Here is a 24,560-nt window from a genome sequence, read left to right on the forward strand (position 1 = left end):
TTATGATTTCAGACATTAAAATTTTTATTGCACCTAGAATCAGCGAATTAGAAAAGAAGAGATTTTTTATTTTCATTTTTAATGTGCATGTTTGTAGGAAACTAAACTGGTTTAACAACAGTGTTTCTTATCTAGAAGTTTATTTGGGTTAAATAGAGCTTCTCGACTCTGTGGCGCCCTCTTTTGTTCAGGTTGGAAATAAGTTTCATTTCCTCAAAAACTACATGTGACAAACTGACCTTCCTCCAGTATAAAAGGCCCAGCCCAGTCTCAGCTCCTCACAGTCTTGAATTAAGTTTCAGTTCTACAGAAAGTACAGCTGATAACCTGACCCTCCTACAGTATAAAAGGCCCAGCTCAGCCTCAAAGAATGGGACTGTGTGAGTAAAACTGTTATTTTGATAATATTGATAATACCTGGCTTTGCAAAATGACTGTTTAATGTCGATTGTCATTACAGCAAATGTCCTTTTATTTATCCCAGTTGAACTATAGTTAGATGATAATTGTTGTCTCTGTGTTGTATTTCAGTAACATATGTGGCTGTTGCAGCAGGTGCCGGTAAGAATACTTTATAAATCACCTGTAAACATGCAAACATTTTAATCATGCATGATCCACACGTTATGTATTGCAGAACAAATACTTTATCCTTCTTTTTGTGTGTCCAGGAGGTGCTGTGGTGTCAGCACCGGTTGTTCTCGGCGCCATAGGTTTCACCTCAGCTGGTATAGCAGCAGGCTCCTACGCTGCTTCCATGATGTCGACTGCTGCAATTGCTAATGGAGGAGGAGTAGCAGCAGGGAGTGTGGTGGCAGTGTTGCAGTCTGCAGGTGAATAGCATGAGAAGGACAGGGCATTACACTCCTTGGAACTCTTTTAGCTACTTTCTTAAAATGTGAACAACACCAAATCCTTTAGTCCAATTATCCTGGAATTTATAGGAAACACTGATGTCATTTTTCAGATGGAGAACATGTTGAGAATTTCAGCCTGTTCTCCATCTACAGTTTGATTGCTAGATTAAAGTCACAGTTGTTCTTGGTAGCACTTCTCAAACATGAGTTCTTTCACTGCAGGTATGGCTGGTCTGTCAACAGCTGCCACTGGAGCTGTGGCCGGCGTTGGAGCAACAGTGGGAGGACTGCTGGCTGCGCTAATCTGAGATCAAGCTCAAAATCATGGCAGAACCAATATAAGAAGGATGCCATATTGAGCTTAATTTTCTAATCTCAGCACAATGAAAATGAACATGTTCATGTGTATTATGTTTCACTTTAGTCTATTCAGTATTTTTACTACGAGTCTAGTTAAGCTGCAGTTACAGCAGATGATAATGTTTGTCCTCATCTTGTGTTTCATTGGCAGCTGCTGCAGGAGCAGCTATATTGCCCTTCATGTTTTTGGTTTTGCTTCTTCATTTAAGGCAGATTCCTTTCACAGCAGAGCACGTTGCAGTTTAGAATTTACGCTAATATATAATTGTGTGCAAAAGTTTGCATTGTGAATTGTGTATTGTGAAATGGCAAACAAAAAACATTTTTATCAACATAATATTGAATTGAAATGGCCTATAAGGTGATGCTAACTTAAAGCTATACGAGCATAACACACATGCAGTTCATGCAAATGTTCCTTCATCATCAGAATGAAAAAAACATAGTTAGCTAATGGAACATTAAATATTATGTGGATAAAAAAATACTATTTTACTCTTCGTGCCATCTTAACAAGGGTATGCAGAATGTTGCGCCTAACTGCACTTTGTAGTTGCCATATGTTGTTGCGGTGTTTTTGAATACAAATATTTGACATATGTTTTTCATTAATTTGATAAATATCTTAGTGTTTAGTTATACAATTGTGAGTAAATGTTTGAGCACCACTTATAATAATCACTTATAAATAATTATGTAAAAAAAAGTGATGATTTCACTATCCATACCTCTAAACATTGTCAAACAGCTATTCTGATGATAATGATAATGGTGCTTATTATTATTATGTTAACTGGTTCATTATCTCTGCTTTAATTTATCTTTAAGTAAGATTAACTAGTAGGTTTAAATGGTTAACATTTCATTCAATCATTTCAGCAAAATGACTTTAAATTATTATTTAATTATTAGAAGCAATGTAACATTTATTTTAGATTTGCATGGATAAAGTGATATGTCTCCTCCCCTTTAGCTCAGATTGTGACCCAGTTTAGTTTCTGAAGAAACAAACAGATGCTCATGTGGTGTATAATTTCAGCCTGGTTTAAGGTTTGTCTTGTCAGAGAAGGGAAAAGCATTGGCCCTGGCAAGTAGCACTGTTTCTCTGACAATGGTAACTAATGTTGAAACGCAGTATTTTGCACTTCACCCTATTGATGATAGACATCATAATAAAAGTCCAGCTGAGCTGTAATTAGTTAATGTTTGTTTTTAGCCTGAGTTTCAGTAATAGGTGATTGAGGGGGAGCCTGTAAGACCTTAAAATACCTGTGTTACTTTTTCAAATCAGTTTTAAGACACTTAATCTAAGTTGAACCCACATCTGCTGTTCTCTTGTCTGTGAGCAACATGCAGAGTGGGTGAAGTAGTTGCAGCTCCTTTTGTTGTGGGTTTCATGGGTTTCACGTCAGCTGGAATAGCAGCAGGCTCCATCACTGCTAACTTTGTGGCATTAGAGGCATTGGTTAATTTAAAGCAGATGTGTTTTATCATATATCATTGGTACATGGAACATGTGTCTTTGTTTTTTTCTTAGGTTTTCGTGCAGCATCAAAATTTCCAATAATTTGGTTTATGATGAAGACTATGTACATAATAATGAGATTCCCATCAAACTCTGCTGTACTTCATGTTGATTCCCAATTAGCAAATATTATGCTAGAAGCTGAGAACATGGTAAAATTATAGATGCTAAACATTTTAGCAATTTGACTGAATGCATCTAAGCATATTGATGTGAGCATTTACCTGAATTACTGCATAAAATTGTTTTCTATGATTATGCCTTTACAAATGAGTTATTTTATTTCAGTGTCCAGTCCACATTTTACTTACATTTATGTTTTTATCCACTGATAAGTTCTACAAATACACTAAAACAATAATGACAACACAACAATAGGTTGTTAGTTTCATTTTGCATAGTGTTTATTTCACATTTGAATAGTACAGTATGAGATGAAAAAAGCCCCTTTTGTGTCAAAAATCATCAGGGCTAAAAATTTACATCAAGTAAATCTTTCACTTTTATCACATGCTGGCTTATTAACCGTATTAATGACAAATTAGACATTTTAGATTTATGATCTCTTCATTACAGTAGTCTACCTAATCCTTGAATTATGCTTTAAGATGAGATTTATCACAGAACATAAGAACAAAGTTATTCAAATGTCATTAAGAGTTTGTATTAGTTTTTACTCTTCTGGTATTATTATAGTTGATAGTATCCATCCTAATCTTCCTCCAGAGAAAAACAAAAATCCACTGCCAAACCATGACAGACCACCTGCACATAATAATATTTGAGAATTCCTGAAAAAGATTACTGTTCTTCTAGTTCTTCTGGTTTGTCTTCTTCTACTTTAGAGCAGCCTCACCAGATCTACTTTATAAATCATATGTAACAATTTAATTATTTAACCTTTTTACACAGAAATATTAATTAAAAAATTAACCCTTTAGCAAAGCAACAATCAGACAACATTACATCTAATGGTGGACGAACATTTAATCCTTAATGTATTAGTGAACCCTACTGGTTCTTTTTACCTCACCACTTTATTAATTTCAACCAAGGTCACTCCTCTTCTAAAAAGATGTTGTTTGGCCATTTGTGGTTTTTGATAATTGTGTTGACAGAGATATCAATGTCTACTAAGTTTTACCTATTGACTGGAAGAAGGCAAACAGGCTTCCTGCTGGAACTCCTCCTCCATAAAACAAAGCAATGCAAAACATCAATTTGGCAGAAATGGAACCTGCTGCTATTCCAGCTGCAGTGAAATTTGAACAAAATAGCAGGAGTCAGGACCACCGTTGCTGCACCTCCTGGATAAGTACACAACAGAGGAAACTCTATAGATCAGAAACTCTTCCCATCTGATTTTATTTTTTAAAATGAAACAAGGAGCACAAGCCAGTGTCTTCTTGTGCCAGTCACAAGTCCGGATAAATGCAGAGGGTTGTTTCGGGAAGGGCATCCAACGTAAAATACATGCCAAATTAAACATGCAAATCATGACTTTCACACCGAATCTGACTTCTTACAATTGTCAACGACCGCCAGCGGTGCTGTTGACCTACAAGGTGGCGGTGGTAATTGGGCTACTATTGGTTGAAGAAGGAGAGGAGGAGGGTATGTTCATAAGCAGAGCAAGAAGAGGAAAGCCAAGAGTGTAGAACTGACAGTAGGGACTTTGAATGTTGGGATTATGATAGGGAAGGCTAGAGGTTGGTTGACATGATGCAGAGAAGGAAGGTGGATATACTGTATGTGCAGGAGACCAGGTGGAAAGGTAGCAAGGCTAGAAGCTTAGGAGCAGGGTTCAAGTTGTTTTACCATGGGTCAGATGGGAAGAGAAATGGAGTAGGAGTTATCCTGAAAGAGGAGTTTGTGAGGAATGTTCTAAAGGTGAAAAGAGTATCAGACAGGATGAGTCTGAAGCTGGAAATTAAAGACGTAATGTTCAATATTGTTAGTGGTTATGCCCCACAGGTAGGATGTGAGTTAGAAGAGAAGGAGAAATTCTGGAGTGAGTTAGATGAAGTGATAATGTCCAGAGCTGAGACAGTGGTGCAAATTTCAATAGACATGTAAGTGAAAGAACCAGAGGATCACCTCTGGTTCTTTCACTTACATGGGACAGGAACACAGAGGGAGAGATGGTGGTAGACTTTGCAAAGAGAATGGAAATGGCTGTAGTGGACACTTTCTTCCAGAAGATGCAGGAATATAGGGTGACATAAGAGTGGAGGTAGAACCACTCAGGTGGACTACATCTTGTGTCGACGTTGTAATCTAAAAGAGATCAGTGACTGTAAGGTATGGTGGGGGAGAGTGTAGCCAGATAACACAGGATGGTAGTTTGTAAAATGAGGACAAAGGCAGAGCAGATGACAAAGTGGTGGAAGTTGAAAAAGGAAGAATATTTTCAGGGAGTTGTTGAGACAGGCTCTGGGTGGTCAGGAGGTGCCTCCAGATGACTGGACCACTACAGCTAATGTGATGAGGAAGACAGGTAGGAGGGTACTCGGTGTGTCATTGAGAAAGAGGAAAGTGGACAAGGAGACTTGGTGGTGGAACGAGGAAGTTCATGAGCGTAATTAGAGAAACAGGTTAGCTAAGACACTGAGACGACTGAAGAAATTAAACAGCAGTACAGGGAGATCAGCTTAAGGGGGGGCTGTAGCTCAGTCAGTAAGGCAGTTGTCCACTTCGACATATACCCGGTCCCGATTATATGTCAAAGTGTCTCTGGGCAAAACACTGAACCCCCAACAGCCCATTCCCATCCCCAGCTGTTCAGTGTGGGTCCAAGCCCGGTAGAAATTGGGGAGGGTTGCGTCAGGAAGAGCATCCCACGTAAAAAAACAAGTCAACATGCGGAAAATGATCCGCTGTTGCAACCCTGAACTCACGGACATAAGCCGAAAGGAAAAAAATTAAAAAAAACATGGAGATCAGCGTAAGGTGATGGTAGAGGTGGCAAAAAAAGAGCATATGATGACTAGATTGGACAGTAAGGAAGGGGAGGTGGATTTGTCCAGGTTGGAGAGGCAGAGACATAGAAATGAGAAGGATGTGCAGCAGCTTACTGTGATTGTAGATGGAAGGATGGAAATGTATTAACAGGTGCCAGGAGTGTGATGGGAAGATGGAAGGAGAACTTTGAAGAGTTGATGAATGAGGAAAATAAAAGAGAACGAAGAGCAGAAGAGGTGACTGGTGTGGAGCAGGAAGTAGTAAAGATTAGTAAGAGTGAATTGAGGAGAACATTGAAGAGGATGAAGAGTGGAAAGGCAGTTGGTCCTGATGACATACCTGTGGAGGTATGGAAGTGTCCAGGAGAGGTGGCAGTAGAGTTTATGACCAGTTTGTTTAACAAGATCTTATAGAGTGAGAGGATGTAAAAGGACTGGAGGAGAAGTGTACTGGTGCCCATTTTTAAGAACAAGGGAGATGACAGAGGTGAACATTTGTGAGCAGGAATATGGTTTCATGCCTAGAAAGAGTCCAACAGATGCACTTTTTGCTTTGAAGATGCTGATGGAGAAGTAGAGAGAAGGTCAGAGGGAGTTGCATTTTGTCTTTTAGATTTAGAGAAAGCGTATGACAGGGTGCTGAGAGAGGAGCTGTGGTATTGTATGAATAAGTCTGGAGTGGCAGAGAAGTGTATTAGAGTGGTGCAGGACATGTATGGGTGCTGTAAGACCGTGGGGAGGTGTGCTGTAGGTGTGACACAGGAGTTCAAGGTGGAGGTGGGTCTGCATCAAGGATCGCCATTGAGCCCCTTCTCGTTTGCTCTGGTGATGGACAGACTGACAGATGAGGTTAGACAAGAATCTCCGTGGACTACTGTTTGCAGATGACATTGTGATTTGTAGTGAGAGCAGGGAGCAGGTGGAAGAAAATCTAGAGAGGTGGAGGTCTGCTCTGGAAAGCAGAGGAATGAGCCAGAGGTTAGTCACAGCAAGACAGAATACATGTATATGAATAAGAGAAACCCAAGTGGAATGGTGAGGTTCAGCGCAACAGAGAGTGTGGAAAAGAGGTGAAGAGGCAAGTGCAAGCAAGTTGGAACGGGTGGAGAAAAGTGTCAGGCATGTTGATAATAGCATATCAGCAAGAATGAAAGGAAAGGAGTTCAAGACGGTGGTGAGACAAGCGATGTAATTTGGCTTACAGACAGTGGCACTGAAGAAAAGACAGATGTTGAGGTTTTTTTGTGAGAGACGAGGATGGACAGGATCAGGAATGAAGACATCAGAGGGACAGCTCATGTTAGATGTTTTAGAGATAAAGTCTGAGACATGTTCAGATGAGAGACTGTGAATATATCGGTAGAAGGATGCTGAGGTTGGAGCTGCCAGGCAGGAGGTCTAGAGGAAGACCAAAGAGGAGATTTATGGATGTAGTGAGAGAGGACATGAAGTTAGTTGGTGTGAGTGAAGAGGATGCAGAGGACAGAGTTAGATGGAGGTACATGATTCACTGTGGTGACCCCTGGAAGGGAACAGGTGAAAGCAAAAGAAGAAAAATAAGAAAAACACAATACTGGACCAGACATGGGAGACAAAGTAATAAATACAGAACAAGAAGTGGGGATATAAAGTGAATATGATTTGTATTGTGTGGGTGTGTTTAACTCTGTTCACTGGAGGTCTGGGATCGTTTTGTGGGAGTCTTTATGCTAATGCTAATGCATTTGTTGCTTGATAGTGTGCCAAAAATATCCAGCTGTAAAGGGTAGGGTCAGTAAGTAATTGACTAAATATATGAAAGATGCAATAAATGAATAAATACATCCATAAAAAAATTATTATTAACATAATTGCTAGCACAGGCAACACTAACATGATAAGCAGAGACAGGAAGTGTACTGGCAGGGCATTTACCTTGAGCCACCTGCTGTGAGGTCAGAGTACTTTTTCTCTTTTTACTCTCTCTTTAAACTATGAACTTTTCTGCGGTTGGAACAATAACCTTATGCTTTATTGAAACACAAAGAGACAAGAAATACATGTTATTCACACTAATATGCTCATTAAAATATATTTTCTAATAAAAAAATTACCTAAAAATTACCTTCTATATCAACATCCATAAGTGCTGAGTAACTGTGAGAGCTACTGCTGAGCTCAATGTGTCTTCATTTGATAAACATGCAGAGTAGGGGCAAGGTTACAGTGTGACGCTGTCAAGCGTCAACCACAGCAGGATACATTTCAGAAGAACTGAAACTGAAACAACTACAATGTAAATACATCTATTCATACATGTATTTGCATTACATATGAAATTTTAAAAGCTATAACAAAGGAGATTTCTCATTCTAATCATAGAAGTAGATTTATAATTATTGCTATTTACTTGTTGCTTTTGACATCTGCCAGTCAGAATTAAACCATTCACCAGTAATCAGGTGACCAGTGAGCTTGAACGGATGCTGGTCTCTGTCTCCCTCTATCGTGATAATGAAGGATTGCCTTTGCCAGCAGTGTTTTAAATCTTAAACGCGTGTTTTCTAATGGGAAAGGTTTACTCACTCTGCTCTCTGTATTCTAAAACCTCTCTTTCAGACACCATTGACACCAGCATTTCCCTTATTCATAGAGTAAAAAGTTGAAAATGCAAACCTAAAGAATAATAACCAAATGGTGTTTTATAGGGACAAAGACGGGAAACTGTTTTGTGCATATTGTCATTTTTACTTGAGTCGTAAAACAGAACCGCATGACTGCATGATTGTCAGATATACCCAGAAGATTTGACCTCTGTAAATTCCAACTTGATCATGCTCATAAACAGAACAATAGAATATCCACAACAACATATCAAAATGACAGAAAGGCATCAAACTGGGAGACGCTAAACTTTTGGCACTTAGGGAACAATTAGCATAAATATGGATCTAAAAAAATGTTTAGTATGTTTAAAAGATATCTTTGTTGTCCTGCACAGGAAACAATTTTACAAATGGAAATAAAAATGACATTAATTTTACAAATATACTGCCATCTTACAATACAATCCTATATACACTGATTAAACAACCACATGTGCACAATACATACAGTACCAACAACATGTAAGAATGACAAAAAATCCATAAAACAAGGCACCAGTTTAAAATACACCTAAACACGCAGACAAGCATGATGTGATAAAATTGTACAAATCCAAATAGAGATTCTGTATAAAGTGACTGATTGAATGTTGATGTTGCATAAATTAGCTCATCCAGGCTGCATTCAGACTCCACAAAAATAGTCTCAGGAAGTCACACAGTGTTCTCTTGGTAACCTGCTGTCTTAATAAATAACTAATATTTTATTTGATTTTAAATATATTTTGATATTTTGATAAACATTGTTTACAATGTGAGGGTTCAAATATAAACAGAAAATAATAGAAAATAATGAAGTAGCTGGTATGTGCAGTTTTATACTGTAAATTGAAATATTTATACACAAACAGCACTAAAAAAACACTTTAAAAAAAACTTTTGTCAAGAATTTGAAAGCTGCATCTAATGTATTTATTGATTTCTTTTTGAATAAAAATATTGAATTCAACAACAACAATGTTACTACAATTACTAGGTCTGAATGATCCCTCTGAGGGTGTTTATTTAGTAATAATGCAGTTATAAGTGTTGATTAAGCTGTAATAAATTGTGTTTTAATGAATCTTGGTCTATGTCCATTGCAGCCCTTTTATCCAAGTTCCACGATCAAAATGTTCAGTCAAAAAAATTATTGTAAACTGGCAGCCCACACATTTTTTTAACATAAATAGTTTGTCATTGGAAACTGCTACTTAATTATAAACAGCTGTACAGAATCTAATTACCAGTGGATAAAATAACCTTTTCAATAGATTTAAATGTTACTTATGAATATATATAATATTATTACATTCATCCATTTTCTGTAACCTTATCCTGCCTATCCCAGTTGGGATACATTTGAATGAGGAATATGAAGTTCACATTGAAAGAGGAATACATGCGGGATGTGATAGGTCACCATTATTATTTCTATAAGTTGCAGAGATGTTTATCCATTTTGACAAAGAATAGTTGTATTAAGCTGTGTAATGTAATGGGAGGGCAAAAAATAATAAGCCAGTTTGCAGATGACGCAATTCTGTTTTAAAAAAAAGCAGACCAAATTTCCTTAACAATGCAGGCAATGGACCGTTTCTCCAAAATTAGGATTATTAGAATTAGAATTAGGAAAATTTAGATAAATGTGATAAATGTGCTCTGCTGTCACTATACAATGTTAGAATCAAGACGGGAGTTAAATATTTGGGTATTGTTATTATTAACAACAAAGCAATATCTGATCATTTTAACCATTCTAAATAGATTACTACAAAGAGAAATAGCAATCTTTGGGAGAACCCTACTTCCCAGATTGGATAGCTTGTCTAGACTTATTTACCCAGCCTTGTTCCTACTTTAACCTCACATGGAAAAACAAATGATACGATAATATAAGAAAAAACAATGCTGATAAATCTATGAGGATGGAGGTTTCCAAGTAATTAACTTTGAATGGTGTCTTAAAACCTAAATGGCTGTAATCTTCTTTTCATCTTCACCCCAAGTTAGGAGTTTAATTTCAAAATCTTATATAAGATGTGAACATGTATTGTTTGTTATTGATTGTTGCCGCTTATGTGCACTCAGGATGAGTTAACTGAAAGGTTCTTTTAGATAAAATGAATTTGTGAATAAATGGGTGAATGGGAATTAACATTGTAAAGCGCTTTGGATAAAAAGCGCTATATAAGTGGCCATTTACCATTTACCATGCAGCAGTTTTCAATAAAGCAACGAGCATGAAACAAGAATTCTATGAGGAGCAGAAACCAAAAAGTGGTGAGCATCAAAAAGTGAGTTGCTTTATAGATGTTGCAGGTAACCCGGAAGGTGGCCAGGGATTCTCACAATACTGTATCATCAGCCCAACTCTTTCAATATCTGTCTTGGCTAAAATCTTCATATGACCGTTGTTTATCTGGATTCACTGATTGAGAAGGTCTAACTAACCCAGTCATCTGTTTAGTACTGCTGACAGCCATAAAACTAGCTTTCTGGACATCCAGTATAATTCCAGCTTATTATATCTATCTGTTGTTACTCTCCACTATCACCCCATTTCACACACAAAACCATTTACCATTCACAAGAACAGCCAAAACTACACCAAACAAACTGTTGGTCTAAATTAACTATACTGCCTTGGCACAGAAAACGATCTATGTACAGCTGCTCCCATCTCAGCTGCTGGAGCTTGTAATTCCTTTAGAGGAGTCATAGTTGTTTTGGTGACATCTCTAACTAGTCTCCTTCTGTTATGCTCACCCAGTTTTTGAAGGTGACCTGCTATAAGCAGATTTACCTACCGTATGTGCCATATTGGTTCTATTTCTTAATGACAAGTACTGTATTTTTTGGAGTACTGTACTTAAGGAAATTTTTTAATGATTAGTAAATGGTCCTGTATCCATCCCCTGACGTCTGCTTTTCAGTGGTGTAGATTTTGACCAGAATCCTGTTTCACCAGAAACTTCCAGATAAAGGTGGACTAATACTTTACTGTTATTACTGTGAATTATTAATAATCATTCGGCTGCTCCAGGGATGATTTAGGTGAGTTACATTAAAGGAGGTTCACCCCTGCTCTTCTCCACATGCCAAAGTGTCCAAGACAGTGAACCACCCAACAATCCGTCCCCATGTTCAGCTGCACATTGCCGGTCAATAAAAAACTAATTGGTTTTAATTACCTTTATTTTTATAAGTCAATAGACAGTTTCTTTTCATTAGAGCGTAGTGTAATATATTTTCAATGTAACTTCAACTTTCACAAAGGCCTTGAATAACAATGCAGTTTAGCCAGATTGAACTTATTCAATAACAAGAATGTTCTCTCTGACACAGAACAATAACAGCAGAACTACACTAAATCAAACTGTAATTTAGCATATTAGAGACAATTTCCAGAAAGTAGTTGCTTAAAACCTTCACCAAACATTGCAAAAATGAAACTTTGGTATCTAGACATATGTACCAATGCTAAAATCAAACAACCAAAGTGATAAAATGTGATAAATATAACAATGATGCTAGATCTGTAAAGAAAGTAACCATTTTTTTGTATTTGCCAGTATTTGTGTACAGTGTGTGTTTATGGGTTTTCCTTGCAGTATGGCACATAACATGCCAGTATGCCCTCTTTCATTGCGTCCTCAACATGCTTCTTCTGGTCATCAAAGAAGATGTGGGGGCGGATCATCTTAAGAAAGGGGCCTTTGGGAGACCCTTTCAAAAAGTAAGCCTGATCGATCTCCAGACCCCATGTCTTCAGAGTGTTTAAGGCTCTATATCCTGCATAGCCTGCATTGCGGGAGGTCACCAGGTAGGTACAGATGATGCTCTCACCTTTGACAACCAGCTTCCTCTGCATGTTTGTTAATGACTTCAAGAAGCCCTTGAATGGTCCCTGTGTGAGAAATGGATTCACTGATCAGTACATGTTAATACAGTGGCCTTTTTTTCATTTTCATGATGTGATAATGATTTTTACCAGTTTATTGAACTCAAAAGGAAGCAAGTGAGATGACCAGGGAGGAAGAAATCAAATGTAGGTAAATAAGTTGGGAAGCTTATATGGTACATTTGAAATTTAAAATTATCTCTATCTTTATTAATTAAGATTTGTCTGATGTCATTTTTTGCAAACATTAAATATAATGTTTAGAAGGGCACTGTGTAATGTGTCAAGTGAACATTTATTAAGTAGTAGTGTGCAAATACTTTAGTAAAAATTAAAAGACACAAGCCACATACTTCAGTCATTGGATTGTCGACGTTTTCTTTCTCATACTTCAAGAAGTTTGATAGTCCCGTTTTATTGACACGCTCAGAATCATCAGAGAAGAGGACAGCATCACCATCAAAGACAATACGCAGCTCACACTTCTCCAACTCTGTCACTTCTTGGATCTCTTGTGGGAAGATGATAGCAGCTGCTATACCTGTTGCAGAGGCATCACCTCACATTAACATGAAGCACCTTTCTACTTAGTGTGGCATTATGTGTTTCAGCTCCACATCATACACTGTAGCATACTACAATTTGTTTGATAGGTTACTCTGTCTTTACACTCACCTTCATTTACTGCTTCTTGGATCTTAAACCCTGGTTCAGCAGACAGGTATAGGTGGGTTTTATGTTCTTTTAATTTGGCTATGAGATCCTCTCCACTCTCAAGAAAGTCAATAGTTAAGTCACTGAACTCTGCGAACAAGACAAGAAAATAATCACACTGAGTAGTGTTCTGGAGGTATTTTTACATTACAGATGCTGAATTTCATGCATGACCACCAAGTACTAACACGCAGTAGCTTGAGACTTTAAAGGATAAGTATTTATCCAGATTGGCATCAGAAAATTTGGCAGTGGATGTTCTTTGTAAGGCACTGCATCCACATATACATAAATTACTCTTAGATGTCTTTGTGACATGTCCAACACTAAGTTCAGATAAGATTAAATATAGTTTAAATACACTTGTTACTTGTTTAAGTAAATCTTGAATTGTTTGGGTGTAGCAGTAACTTACCTTCAATGAGTTCATGTGATGATTTACCATTTATGAGTATGACCTTAAAGAGCTCCTTACTCTCAGGGTAATCCTGTTTAATTTTAGCATTCACAGTGTTCAGAGCCTGACAATGACAAAAATCAAAATAAGATCAAAGTTTTAAATTGAATAAAAGTCAAAGTGTGTGTGTGTGTGTGTATTCTCATCTTCTTTATTGGGAATACAAACAGTAACATTTCTTGCTAAATAATTTCTTATTTTCAGGTTTAGTGTGTTTTTTCTAAGTGTGTGTTTTTAACTCCATAGTTTCTGACCTTTACGAAGAAGTAAGCAGGGCCGGGTCTCATCTGCTGCTTGAGAAGTTCTGATGACATCGCAATAGTGATGGGCATCTCTGTCTCAGACTGAATGATGAGAGATAACGTATATTTAACATTTTAACAAGAGTTTAAAGTAACTTGTTCTACAGTTACCCAAATGATCTGAGTGGATGATTGATGGAAATATTAGTTGAATATCTTCCTGTGTGCCATTTTATGTGTTTTCTCTCCTTGTGTTTCTTGTATTAAAATGACATATCTTGTGAACCCCAAGGTGGGTCAGGTGAGCACCTTGCATGGCAGCCACTGCCATCGGTGTGTGAGTGTGTGTGTGAATGGGAATCAACATTGTAAAATGTAAAATTGTAAAAAATTAATTGGTAAAAAAATTAAATGGTAAATGTTCGCTTTTATAGCGCTTTGGATAAAAGCTATTCACCATTTATGTTATTATCATTCAGATGTCTGGTTAACTGACCACGGATTTTGTCGTCGTCATAGACAGAATGATAACCTGGTCAAAATATACCTGTCTGGCAGCTAAATTAATTCAAGTACACTCCCACATATTCCCTGACGGCCCGCCCTGCTGCCTCGCGTTATACCTGTGGGAACCTTTTAAAAAAACAGAAACAATCTAGTCTAAACAAAATAGTAGGGCCGGGGAACCTAGAGAATAAGTAATGGACATTAATACAGGGGTGACAGGAACTAAGGGAACTGAATATGAGCAAAAAATGAGTAAACTGTAAACTAATGCATGACGAACTAATCACAACTGTCCTGGAGAGAAAGGGCAGCAAAAACTAAAAGATACATATAAATAAAACCAAACAAAAACTATTTAGACATGAATAAAATAGCTAAAAGGGGTGCGCACAAGCAAAAACAACCAGGGTAATTTCTAGACAATTAACTAAAAGTTGAGCACACAGAAGCATAGATCACAGGTCAGGATAGAACCAGAAAATTTGCTGTACAGCAGAAAAAACAACATGTTGATTAAATGTGTCTCTAAACCGATTACTGGTTGGTGAGTGATAACATTCAATTCAATTAAATTTTATTTTTATAGCCAAATTCACAACAAAGTCATCTCAAGGCACTTTACAGAATAAAGTCCACAGACTTGTAGAGACAATCTTTGGCACACATAGCAGTGTTGTGTTGAAGCCTTTTTTTTTCATAAGCATTCAGAGAAAAACACGTTTCATTTGTCCTTTCACCATTTTAAATCATTGAGTTAACCTTACCGACAGCTGCTGCTGAGATGAGCTTCTGTTGGACATTTTAATCTACAAATAAGTAGTTACCAAGTGTAGTAGTACGGAGAAAAAGTCGTCTGGTTAACTGACCACGGATTTTGTCGTCGTCATAGACAGAATAATAACCTGGTCAAAATATACCTGTCGGGCAGCTAAATTAATTCAAGTACACTCCCACATATTCCCTGACGGACCGCCCTGCTGCCTCTCCTGTTTTAGTAGTTTCTATTACAGCGTTATACCTGTTGGAACCTTTTAAAAAAAACAGAAAACTAGAGTGGACTAAAACCTGTGCTTCACAGAGCAACAGTGGCCAAGCTCCATACATCTCCAGACCAGACACCTTGAAAATGTAAGTCTGAGGAAACAAATAAACTTTGGTTAGAGAAAGAATGTGGAACCAATAAAATGTAAATAACCATGATGATTCTCAGATCACTGCAGTCATACTGTAAATATAATTTGTAAACAATTCTGAAATGTCTCTTACATTTCATGCATTGTAATATTTGTTATACCTGTAAGAATATTTTTTTATCAGTCAGCTGGTATCTGTTGATATGAGCCAAATTGAATTATAACAGCTACGAGAACTCAAGTATTCATGTAATCGCTTTAATTTAGTACCCACGCAAATATTGTGTTCATAATGCAAAGGTACGTCCAGATTAAACAGAAATACAACATGCCAATGAAGACTTGGGTTTTTTACGATTTCTCACATAAATCCTGATGATGTAAATGTTAAAAAGGTTTAGCCGGTCTCAAGAGGTATTTCAAAGAGAAAACTGAGAACTAGTCCCTTGGAAGTATTCAACCTCACCTACATCTGCCCATCTACGAAAGCAAATTTAAGTCAGGGACATGATCATTTTGTCACGGTTTTGTCTATGAAGGGACCTCAAGCGAATGGGCAGTGAGAGGAGGTATGGTGGAAAATTACCTTTATTACAAGTATATTGTCAAAGGGAACATCAGAAAATCGCTCCTTAAAGGACGACAGAGAGAACACACTATAGTGAGACAACAGTCTAAACAAAACAGTAGGGCCGGGGAACCTAGAGAATAAGTAATGGACATTAATACAGGGGTGACAGGATCTAAGGGAACTGAACATAATCAAAAAATTAGGAAACTGTAAACTAATGCAGGAGGAACTAATCACAACCGTCCTGCAGAGAAAGGGCAGCAAAAACTACCAGATACATATAAATAGAACCAAACATTAGCTGTACAGAACAAAAAACAACATGTTAATTAAACGTGTCTCTGAACCGATTACTGGTTGGTGAGTGATAACATTCCATTCAATTAAATTTTATTTATATAGCACCAATTCACAACAAAGTCATCTAAAGACTTTTTATAGAATAAAGTCAAAGACTATAAAGATGCATAGAGAGAACCCAATATTACCCCTTGAACAAGCCCTAGGCAACAGTGGAGAGTAAAAACTCCCTTTAACCGAAGAAACCTCAAGCAGAACCAGGTTCAGGGTGGGCGGCCTTTTGCCTTGACCGGTTGGGGTGAGAGAAAATAAAAAGAGCAACAAAAGCAACAACAAAACATCAGGCAGGTTGGTAGGACCAGTAGCTGCACACTGGAAAACAGACAGCTTCAAAGCCAGGGACACCTGCAGAAAGGGACAGAGAGAGCGGATGGAGAAGGAAAAACACAACTACAGGACAAAACATGCAGATTTAATGTCATACAGTAGTGACATTTGTGGGGTGAGCGGAGAGGAGAGAGTGACAGGAGGAAGGGGGTCCCCCAGCAGTCTAAGCCTATAGCAGCATAACTACAACCAAGTATAAGAGGAAGGTTTTAAGCCTAGACTTAAAAGTAGAGAGGGTGTCTACTTCCCGAATCAGAACTGGGAGCTGATTCCACAGGAAAGGAGCTTGATAGCTAAAGGCTCTGCCTCCCATTCTACCTTTGGAAATTGTGGGAACCACAAGTAGGCCTGCATTCTGTGATCGAAGTGGTCTACTGGGATGAGGCTCTTTAGGGAGTTACTGGGGCATCCTGAAAGTAGGGAATTACAGTAGTCCAACCTAGAGGTAACATAGAACTAACAGCATCACTTTGAGACTGGATGCTCCTAATTTTGGCAATGTTCCGTAGGTGAAAGAAGGCTGTTCTAGAGATTTGTTTTATATGTGAGGTAAAGGACAAATCCTGGTCAAAAATAACTCCAAGGTTCCTTGCAGTAGTACTGGAGTTTTTCGGGCCTACATGCTATGACTTCAGTTTTGTCTGAGTTTAGAAGTAAAAAACTGTGGGACATCCAGGCCTTTATGTCTTGTAGGTATACTTGAAGCTTGATTAACTGATATTTTTTTCATCTTTTTTTAAATTACAGGAAAAATTGTCTTTCTTGTATTAATAAATAATATTTAGCCTACCTGATTTTATCTACATTTGCTTTAAAGACTGTAACATATTGAACATAAACTGAAGGTAATAAAGTACCTCAGAAAACCTTTTTGTGACTATTTTTAACATTTTTAACATTTTATCAAAAGATTCCTTACTTTCCATTTCCACTATCGGTTATCTATCCTTATAACAGGATTATGGCATTAAATTTCCAAAAACCCCTATTTCTTATTTTTTTCGTTCATAGTGTTCTAATACTAAATCAATTTAGTATTTGGAAATTTAATGCCATAATACTGATTAATTCAAAGAATATTTCCATATTATTTTTAAGTTCAGATATAGCTTACAAACTTCCCGACTTATTTGCCTGCGTGCTTCCTCTTGAGTACAATAAAGTGGCGAAATCACTATCAGATCATGTAAATGAAAAAAAGGACAATGTATTAACATGTACTGATCAGTTAATCTATTTCTCACAAAGGGACCATTCAAGGGCTTCCTCGAGGCATTAACAAAAATGCAGAAGAGGCTGTTTGTCAAAGGTTGAGCCCTTAGAGTGCGTCATTTGAATCTACCTGTTTACATCCCGCAATGTTGGCTATGCAGGATATAGACCTACCTTTCAGTTCTTTAGCAAAAATAGCATTGGATGAAAGACCACATAGTATAATGCTATTTCATATTTATATTTCTTTATATTTTTCAACAACACAGCTGGTTTACCACATTCACACAGTACAAATCTGACGGGCAGCTGCTGCTTATGTCTTAAGGGCGTGAGCTGCAGCTCATTAAATCTGTTTTGGTGTAGCAAGAGCTTACTTTAATAATTTCAATAGCATCATCGAGATGGTGTGATGATTTAGCCTTCATGACTATGACCTTAAAGAGCTCCTCACTCTGAGGCTAATGCTGTTTTCCTTCAGGCTTTTCACTGTTTTCAGAGCCTGAGAATGACAAAAGTCAAAATAAGATCAAAGATATAAATACAATAAAAAGTGTATTAGTGTTTGTGTGTCTTTATTTCCTTGCATGGACAAATTTTGTTTTAATACCATTGTTGTGAGGACATTTTGGCGGGTCCACACAACATCAAGGGGTTTTGAATGAAGAATTTGGTTTAGGTTAGGGTTATGGGAAGGGGCTAGGGATTGGGTGAGTGTCCCCAGAAGTATAGTAACACATGTGTGTGTGTGTGTGTGTGTGTGTGTGTGTGTGTGTGTGTGTGTGTGTGTGTGTGTGTGTGTGTGTGTGTGTGATGTTGTGAAAGCATGCAAATGTTTGTTTCACTTTAATCTATATCACTCTTTGATGTGGGGTTATATCTGTGTGTGAGTTATTTTCACGTTTAAAATTTTGGGCTTGCTTCCAACATAGGAAATGTTTATTTCCTACCTCTGACCTTAGTAAAGAAGAAGGCAGAGCCAGGACATTGCAGTGGTGATGGGCATCTCTGGCTCAGACTGAAGGATGAAAACTAAGAAATAGAAAACATTTTAACAAGAGTTTAGCGTAACGTGTTCTATGACTTACTCTGAATAATTGTGTCTAATTCTAATTCTGCCAACATGATGGTGGATGAGAGTTCCCAGACATAGAATATACCTGGGCTGCCCTGCTGCCTCTCCCTCAAGTTTCGATGAGAGCTTCATGTGTGTGAGAACCTGTTGCTAAAGCAGAAAACCAGAGAAGGCTAAAAGCTGTGCTTCACAAAGCAAAGCTCCATGCACATTCTGCACAAAAACAAGAACTGTGAATTGCAGTTAATCTTTTTCAATAATCTGCCTCCTAAAAATGACATATTATATACATATTATACATATTATATTTACTCCTTGAATGATGCTTTAAGGTGAGATTCATCTTAGGTGTGTTATTTGTCCCCTGTCTGTCGGTCCCTGTTCTGTATTACTTATGTGGTTATTCAGTGTTTGGTCATTTGTTTATCCCTGCCTGTAGATTTCAAAGTTCAGCAAGTGCTTTTTATTTCATAATATGTACATCCCAAGTTTTTGTATGAATGGCGATGGAAGTTAAAGGGCTGCCTCCAAAGTTTCTATCGATAAAATAAAACAGAAACAGGAAGAGACAAAAGAGATGTTGTTAGGCAGTTCTTTTATTTATTTATTTCTATATGTTCTTTCCTCTCATTCAGTCAGCAGATAACACTGTTGCATGTGGTTACATTTGCATGTGTGTGTGTGTGTGTGTGTGTGTGAGAGAGGGATACTGGATCATAAAGTCTCTCACCGAGTGAGAATAGAAAGGACCAGCTGTGCAGAGCAGCTAGAGAAGGTTAGAGGTGAAAGCAAATTGCTCCAGTCCAGCTTCCTGCATCCTCCAAAGCACCTGAAGTAGGAGCATTGTTGTCAGCTCATCAAGAAATGACACACTGTGACAGTGCAGCACTGGACTACACTGAGTTTCTCATTTTTATACAAACAAAATGTTATCATACCAAATCATTTGAAAGCTGCTGTGACCCCATAAAAATGCCAAGCACTGTGAAGTAAATGTTTAATTATTCATGTGTACTAATAACTCACGGTAGTGGTTGATGGTATTGATGAGTCATATGCATGATTGTTGGTCATGAGCACTACATCAAACAGCTCCTCACTCTCTGGATAAAGCTCCCTCAGGCGAGTGTTTACAGCTTCCAGAGCCTGGCAACATGACCAAATATGGATTTGGGTTACTGTGTATGTATGTGTACCTGTTTCTGTGTATCTTTGTTTGTGTTTGAGTGGGTTGGGTTTGAATAGCTATTACTCAACCAACGCCTCCAGAGACACGAAATAACACATAACATTGTGACACCAAGGAATCACTCTGCATTGGGTTTGATATCATGCTTATGTGTTTGTTCATTTGTTCATTTGACATCAGAGCCTCTGACCTTGACAAAGGAGAAGGCAGGTCCGGGACTAAAGGGCTCTGTTTCGTGCTCCTCCATCCCTTGCTGCTCGTAAATCTGCTGCTCTCTCTCCATGTTAAACAGGACTCGTGATTACACTGCAATGGTGATGGCGTTCTGTGGCTTGGGCTGAGAGGATGATAAGTTTTAAATATTTCATTTTTATGAAACCAACACAAACGACTGTTTCATACAGGTATGAGCGAGCGAGGCTGTTGTTGCTTTGAAATCAGTTTCAGAGGTTTTTCTGCCTTTCTGAGCAGCACCATAAGAATTACTGAGAAGACATGAATAATTTACTAAAGGCTTTCCTGCCACTTCCACACAACAGTGGGTAAAGTGAGCTAATGTGTGAGAATAGAAGGGACAGTGAGATATTAAATACTTTCCTGTACTAGACTCTGATTGCGATACCTCATATAAAAATGAAGCCTGTTAAGTCTTTTAGGGCCGAGTAAGCAGCACAACACATAACAAGATGTAATTATAATAGTTTTTGTTCGCATTTTGACAGATAGTTATAAATTAATTTTTTTAAAGTTTTGCATGTACACGTGTCGGTAGGCATGCAGATCTCGGCATAACCTTTCACATACCCCCTTTTTTTTCTGCCTCATTTTCTGTTTCTCTAGCTCCCCTTATCCTCTAGGTTACTCAGCCCTATATTATATTAATTTGGTTTAGCTAAAGTTTTGATACTTTGTACCTAATCACTGTTTTGTTAAGTCGGTTGCTGTGTTCTGTCTGTCCTCCTTTTGAGGAGCGTTTTTTTGTTGCCTTTGATTTCATACGGGGAATAAATCCCTTTACCACCTTACATCCTCTCGCCATCTCCCCACTGGGTTACTTGTACAAAACTGTGACAATAGGACATACGAACAAAGGTATTTAAAAAAACAAAACAAAAATCCTCTGCCAATTCCACAAACCACCAGCAGCTCTACAGTGAGTAACATTTGAGAATTTCGAAAAACTATCTATCCTTCTAGTTAATAAGTTTTTTTTTCTTTTTTTTTTGGAGCAACCTCCCAGATGTAATTTATAAATCAAATGTAACAATTTGTCCGAAGATTGAATCGTGTCAACGGGACTTTGTTTTCTTCTTCACATCACTGCAATCTTTGTCTAGAATAAACCTCACGTATGTCTTTCTCTTTACTCTAACCAAGTCCTGACAGCTGCATATATAATACTGTATATGTAGTTTGTAAACAATCCTGGGATATCTCTTGTTTAAAAAACAAAACGGATTACAAATTTCAGCAAGTGCTTTATTATATAATATGTACATCCCAAGTTTATGTATGAATGGTGAGGGAAGTGAAAGGGCTGCCTCCAAAGTTTAAAATAAAATTGCTTCATTTGAAAAAAGAAACAGGAAAGGACAAGAGATTCTTGTGTTCCTTGACAGTTCTTTTATTTATTTTTTCTATATCTTCTTTCCTCTCATTGAGTCAAGAGAGAACACTGTTGCATGTGGTTACATTTGCATCTGTGTGTGTGAGGGATACTGGATCATAAAGTCTCTCACCGAGTGAGAATAGAAAGGACCAGCTGTGCAGAGCAGCTAGAAAAGGTTAGAGGTAAAAGCAAATTGCTCCAGTCCAGCTTCCTGCATCCTCCAAAGCACCTGAAGTTGGAGTTGTTGTATCCTCTCTATTTACGAAATGCTATGTACTATCTGTCCTTGTGTTCCTTGCATTAAAGTTACATTTCTTGGATCAGTGATCTCACTATTAATAATAATAATAGTGTCATTTAATAGTTAATGCATTCACAGTAATTAATGATTAGCCAACAACATCACCTTGATCAACAGCAATGGGAGTTCTCACACATAATATACCTGGGCCGCCCTGCTGCTTCTCCTTTGTTAGCAGTTGTGATGACAGCGTTTTATGGGTGCGATCTCTTTGCCGGGGTTGGCAGAAAACCAGAAAAGACTAAAAGCTGTGATTCACAGAGCTAAGCTCCATGCACCTTCTGGAAACAGACAAAAGCTCAATGATCCCACAATGGTGGAACGAGCTACCAAACTCTGCACGCTCACCAAACTCACTTATAATTTTCAAAGTCTTCCGCACCTTCCTACGCACTTAACTAGGGCCTGATCACTGAACACGTCAAATCAGTACAAATACTATCCTGTATCATCGGTCTAACTCTTTCAGTATCTATGTAGACTAAAATATGAAAACGGTTAAGCTTCTCAGCTTGACAATATATTATGCAAATTGGCCTGTAATACATCGTCCTTCGTGCAAGGTACAATGTTATGTTTATATTTGGGATGTACTCCCAATATAAACACGTACTTTTGATACTAGCATAAATATTAAATGTAAAAAAAATAGAATAAAAATAGTATAAACACCTGTTTACAATGAAGTACAATGAAGAAGAGTCCAACAGCTTCATACTAAGGTCACTAAAAGTGAATATGTCATAAAAGTATGAGAATTTCAAAGTAGCAATTTACCAACAACATATTTACTTGTAAAAAGGTTATACTTGACCAACATTGCTATAGATGTGCTTTTAGATATGATCTTCTAAATAAAAGATTATTGTATCCAACAACTGTACTGTAAGTATGCCATACATGAAGTGTTCCACATAATAAAGATTAAGGTAGCTCAATAAAGTGGTTTACCTCATATTTACAGTAGGTTCTAAATAAACAGTAACAGAACTAATAGGCATTGAAAGGTTTTGCTGTTTTTCCTTATAATATTTTGTCACAAAATGCAACTTTGCATAAGTCTAATAACTCTGATACTTTTAACTTGCAACATTTAGGGAGAAGTTTATGGCGGCTGCACAATCAGACACTGTTTGATAAATTTGCTCAAATGCAGTAACTTATCTAACTTACACCACAGAGTTGGGAAAAATCTGAAAATTCTGGTAGTGGGATAATGACTGGCTAGTGTCATAGGCAAGAATCTTGAATGAACAAGATGAAGTAAAAAGGTTTTTGCTTTGGCCAAAGGAAGGAAACAGTTGCAATCTGTGTTCACTTACAGCAATAAATGTTGTTATGCCCCTGGTCTAGGGGAACTTAAACATAACAAGATGTGCTCCACCACTGTTTCCATTCCAAATCAAAAACCAGACCAAGTGTAAAGTCTAAACGGGAGGAATTTTATTTGCTTTGGATGTGAGCAGTGCTCAAAACAATAAACAAAAACTGTTGCACCAACCCTGTCTTACCTAAGCAAACCAAACCAATACAAAAACAAATGACAGGATGTCTAACCTGAACTCCTTACCCAAAACAGGAGAAAAATTTGTAAAATAAAAGGGCTTCTCACTCCTATTGTGGCTACCTGGTGCTCAATATGTACAGTGACTTATATTTATATTTATCTACAGAAATGTCAAAAGAGTTCTCTAGTCGAGTCCAAACAGAATGCTGGGTTGGTTGGGAGTGGCAGAGGTGGACCGGCTGGGGCTGCTTAGTATTAGTTTAGTATTCAGGTGGTATGAATTGACTGTTGACTGAATGACTGTTTAATTGTGATTGTCATTACAGGAAATGTCATTTTATTTATCCCAGTTGAACTATAGTTAGATGATAATTGTTGTCTCTGTGTTGTATTTCAGTATCATATGTGGCTGTTGCAGCAGGTGCCGGTAAGAATGCTTTATAAATCACCTGTAAACATGCAAACATTTTAATCATGCATGACTGGTGTCAGCACCGGTTGTTCTCGGCGCCTTAGGTTTCACCTCAGCTTGTATAGCAGCAGGCTCCTACGCCGCTGCTATGATGTCGACTGCTGCAATAATTTGGGTTTATGAATAAACCTATGTGCAAAAGAACAACATTCCCATCGGACTCTGCTGTAGTTTTTGTTAAGAGATAAGTAGCAAACATTATGGTAGAAGCTGGGAACATGGTAACATTATAGATGCTGAACATGTTAGCAATTTGACTGAAACCATCTAAGCATGTTGATGTGAGCATTTAAGTGATTTACTGCATAAAATTGTTTTCTATGATTATGCCTTTACAAATAAGTTATATTATTTCAGTGTCCAGTCCATATTTTTATCCACTGATCAGTTCTACAAATACACTAATACAATAATGACAGCATAACAATAGGTTGTTAGTTTCATTTTGCATAGTGTTTATTTCACATTTGAATAGTACAGTATGAGATGTAAAAAGTCATTTTTGTGTCAAAAATTATCAGGGCTAAAAATTTACATCAAGGTTGAATCATTTACTTTTATCACATGCTGGCTTATTAACCGTATTAATTACAAATGAGACATTTTGGATTTATGATTTCTTCATTACAGTAGTCCTGTACCTACTCCTTGAAT

The 24,560-nt window shown here is 37.5% G+C and overlaps 2 protein-coding genes across 2 annotated transcripts; one reads left to right on the forward strand and one right to left on the reverse strand.

The window, feature by feature from the left end:
- Positions 1–141: 141 nt before the first annotated feature.
- LOC137101208 (interferon alpha-inducible protein 27-like protein 2A) lies at positions 142–2,997 on the forward strand. The gene is made up of 4 exons (XM_067479310.1): positions 142–380; positions 532–561; positions 672–833; positions 1,080–2,997. Exons 1-4 carry the CDS (start codon positions 371–373, stop codon positions 1,163–1,165), a joined length of 288 nt encoding a protein of 95 aa, XP_067335411.1. The 5' UTR covers positions 142–370; the 3' UTR covers positions 1,166–2,997.
- Positions 2,998–11,503: 8,506 nt separating this feature from the next.
- On the reverse strand, positions 11,504–15,062 carry LOC137101343 (cytosolic 5'-nucleotidase 1A-like). Its single transcript, XM_067479646.1, has 6 exons — positions 14,915–15,062; positions 13,656–13,745; positions 13,360–13,465; positions 12,906–13,034; positions 12,584–12,771; positions 11,504–12,236 (listed from the first exon to the last, which is right to left on the reverse strand). Exons 1-6 carry the CDS (start codon positions 14,948–14,950, stop codon positions 11,922–11,924), a joined length of 864 nt encoding a protein of 287 aa, XP_067335747.1. The 5' UTR covers positions 14,951–15,062; the 3' UTR covers positions 11,504–11,921.
- Between the last annotated feature and the right edge of the window lie 9,498 nt (positions 15,063–24,560).

This window comes from Channa argus, chromosome 16 (genome assembly GCF_033026475.1).
Source record: "Channa argus isolate prfri chromosome 16, Channa argus male v1.0, whole genome shotgun sequence".
NCBI lineage: Eukaryota > Metazoa > Chordata > Actinopteri > Anabantiformes > Channidae > Channa > Channa argus.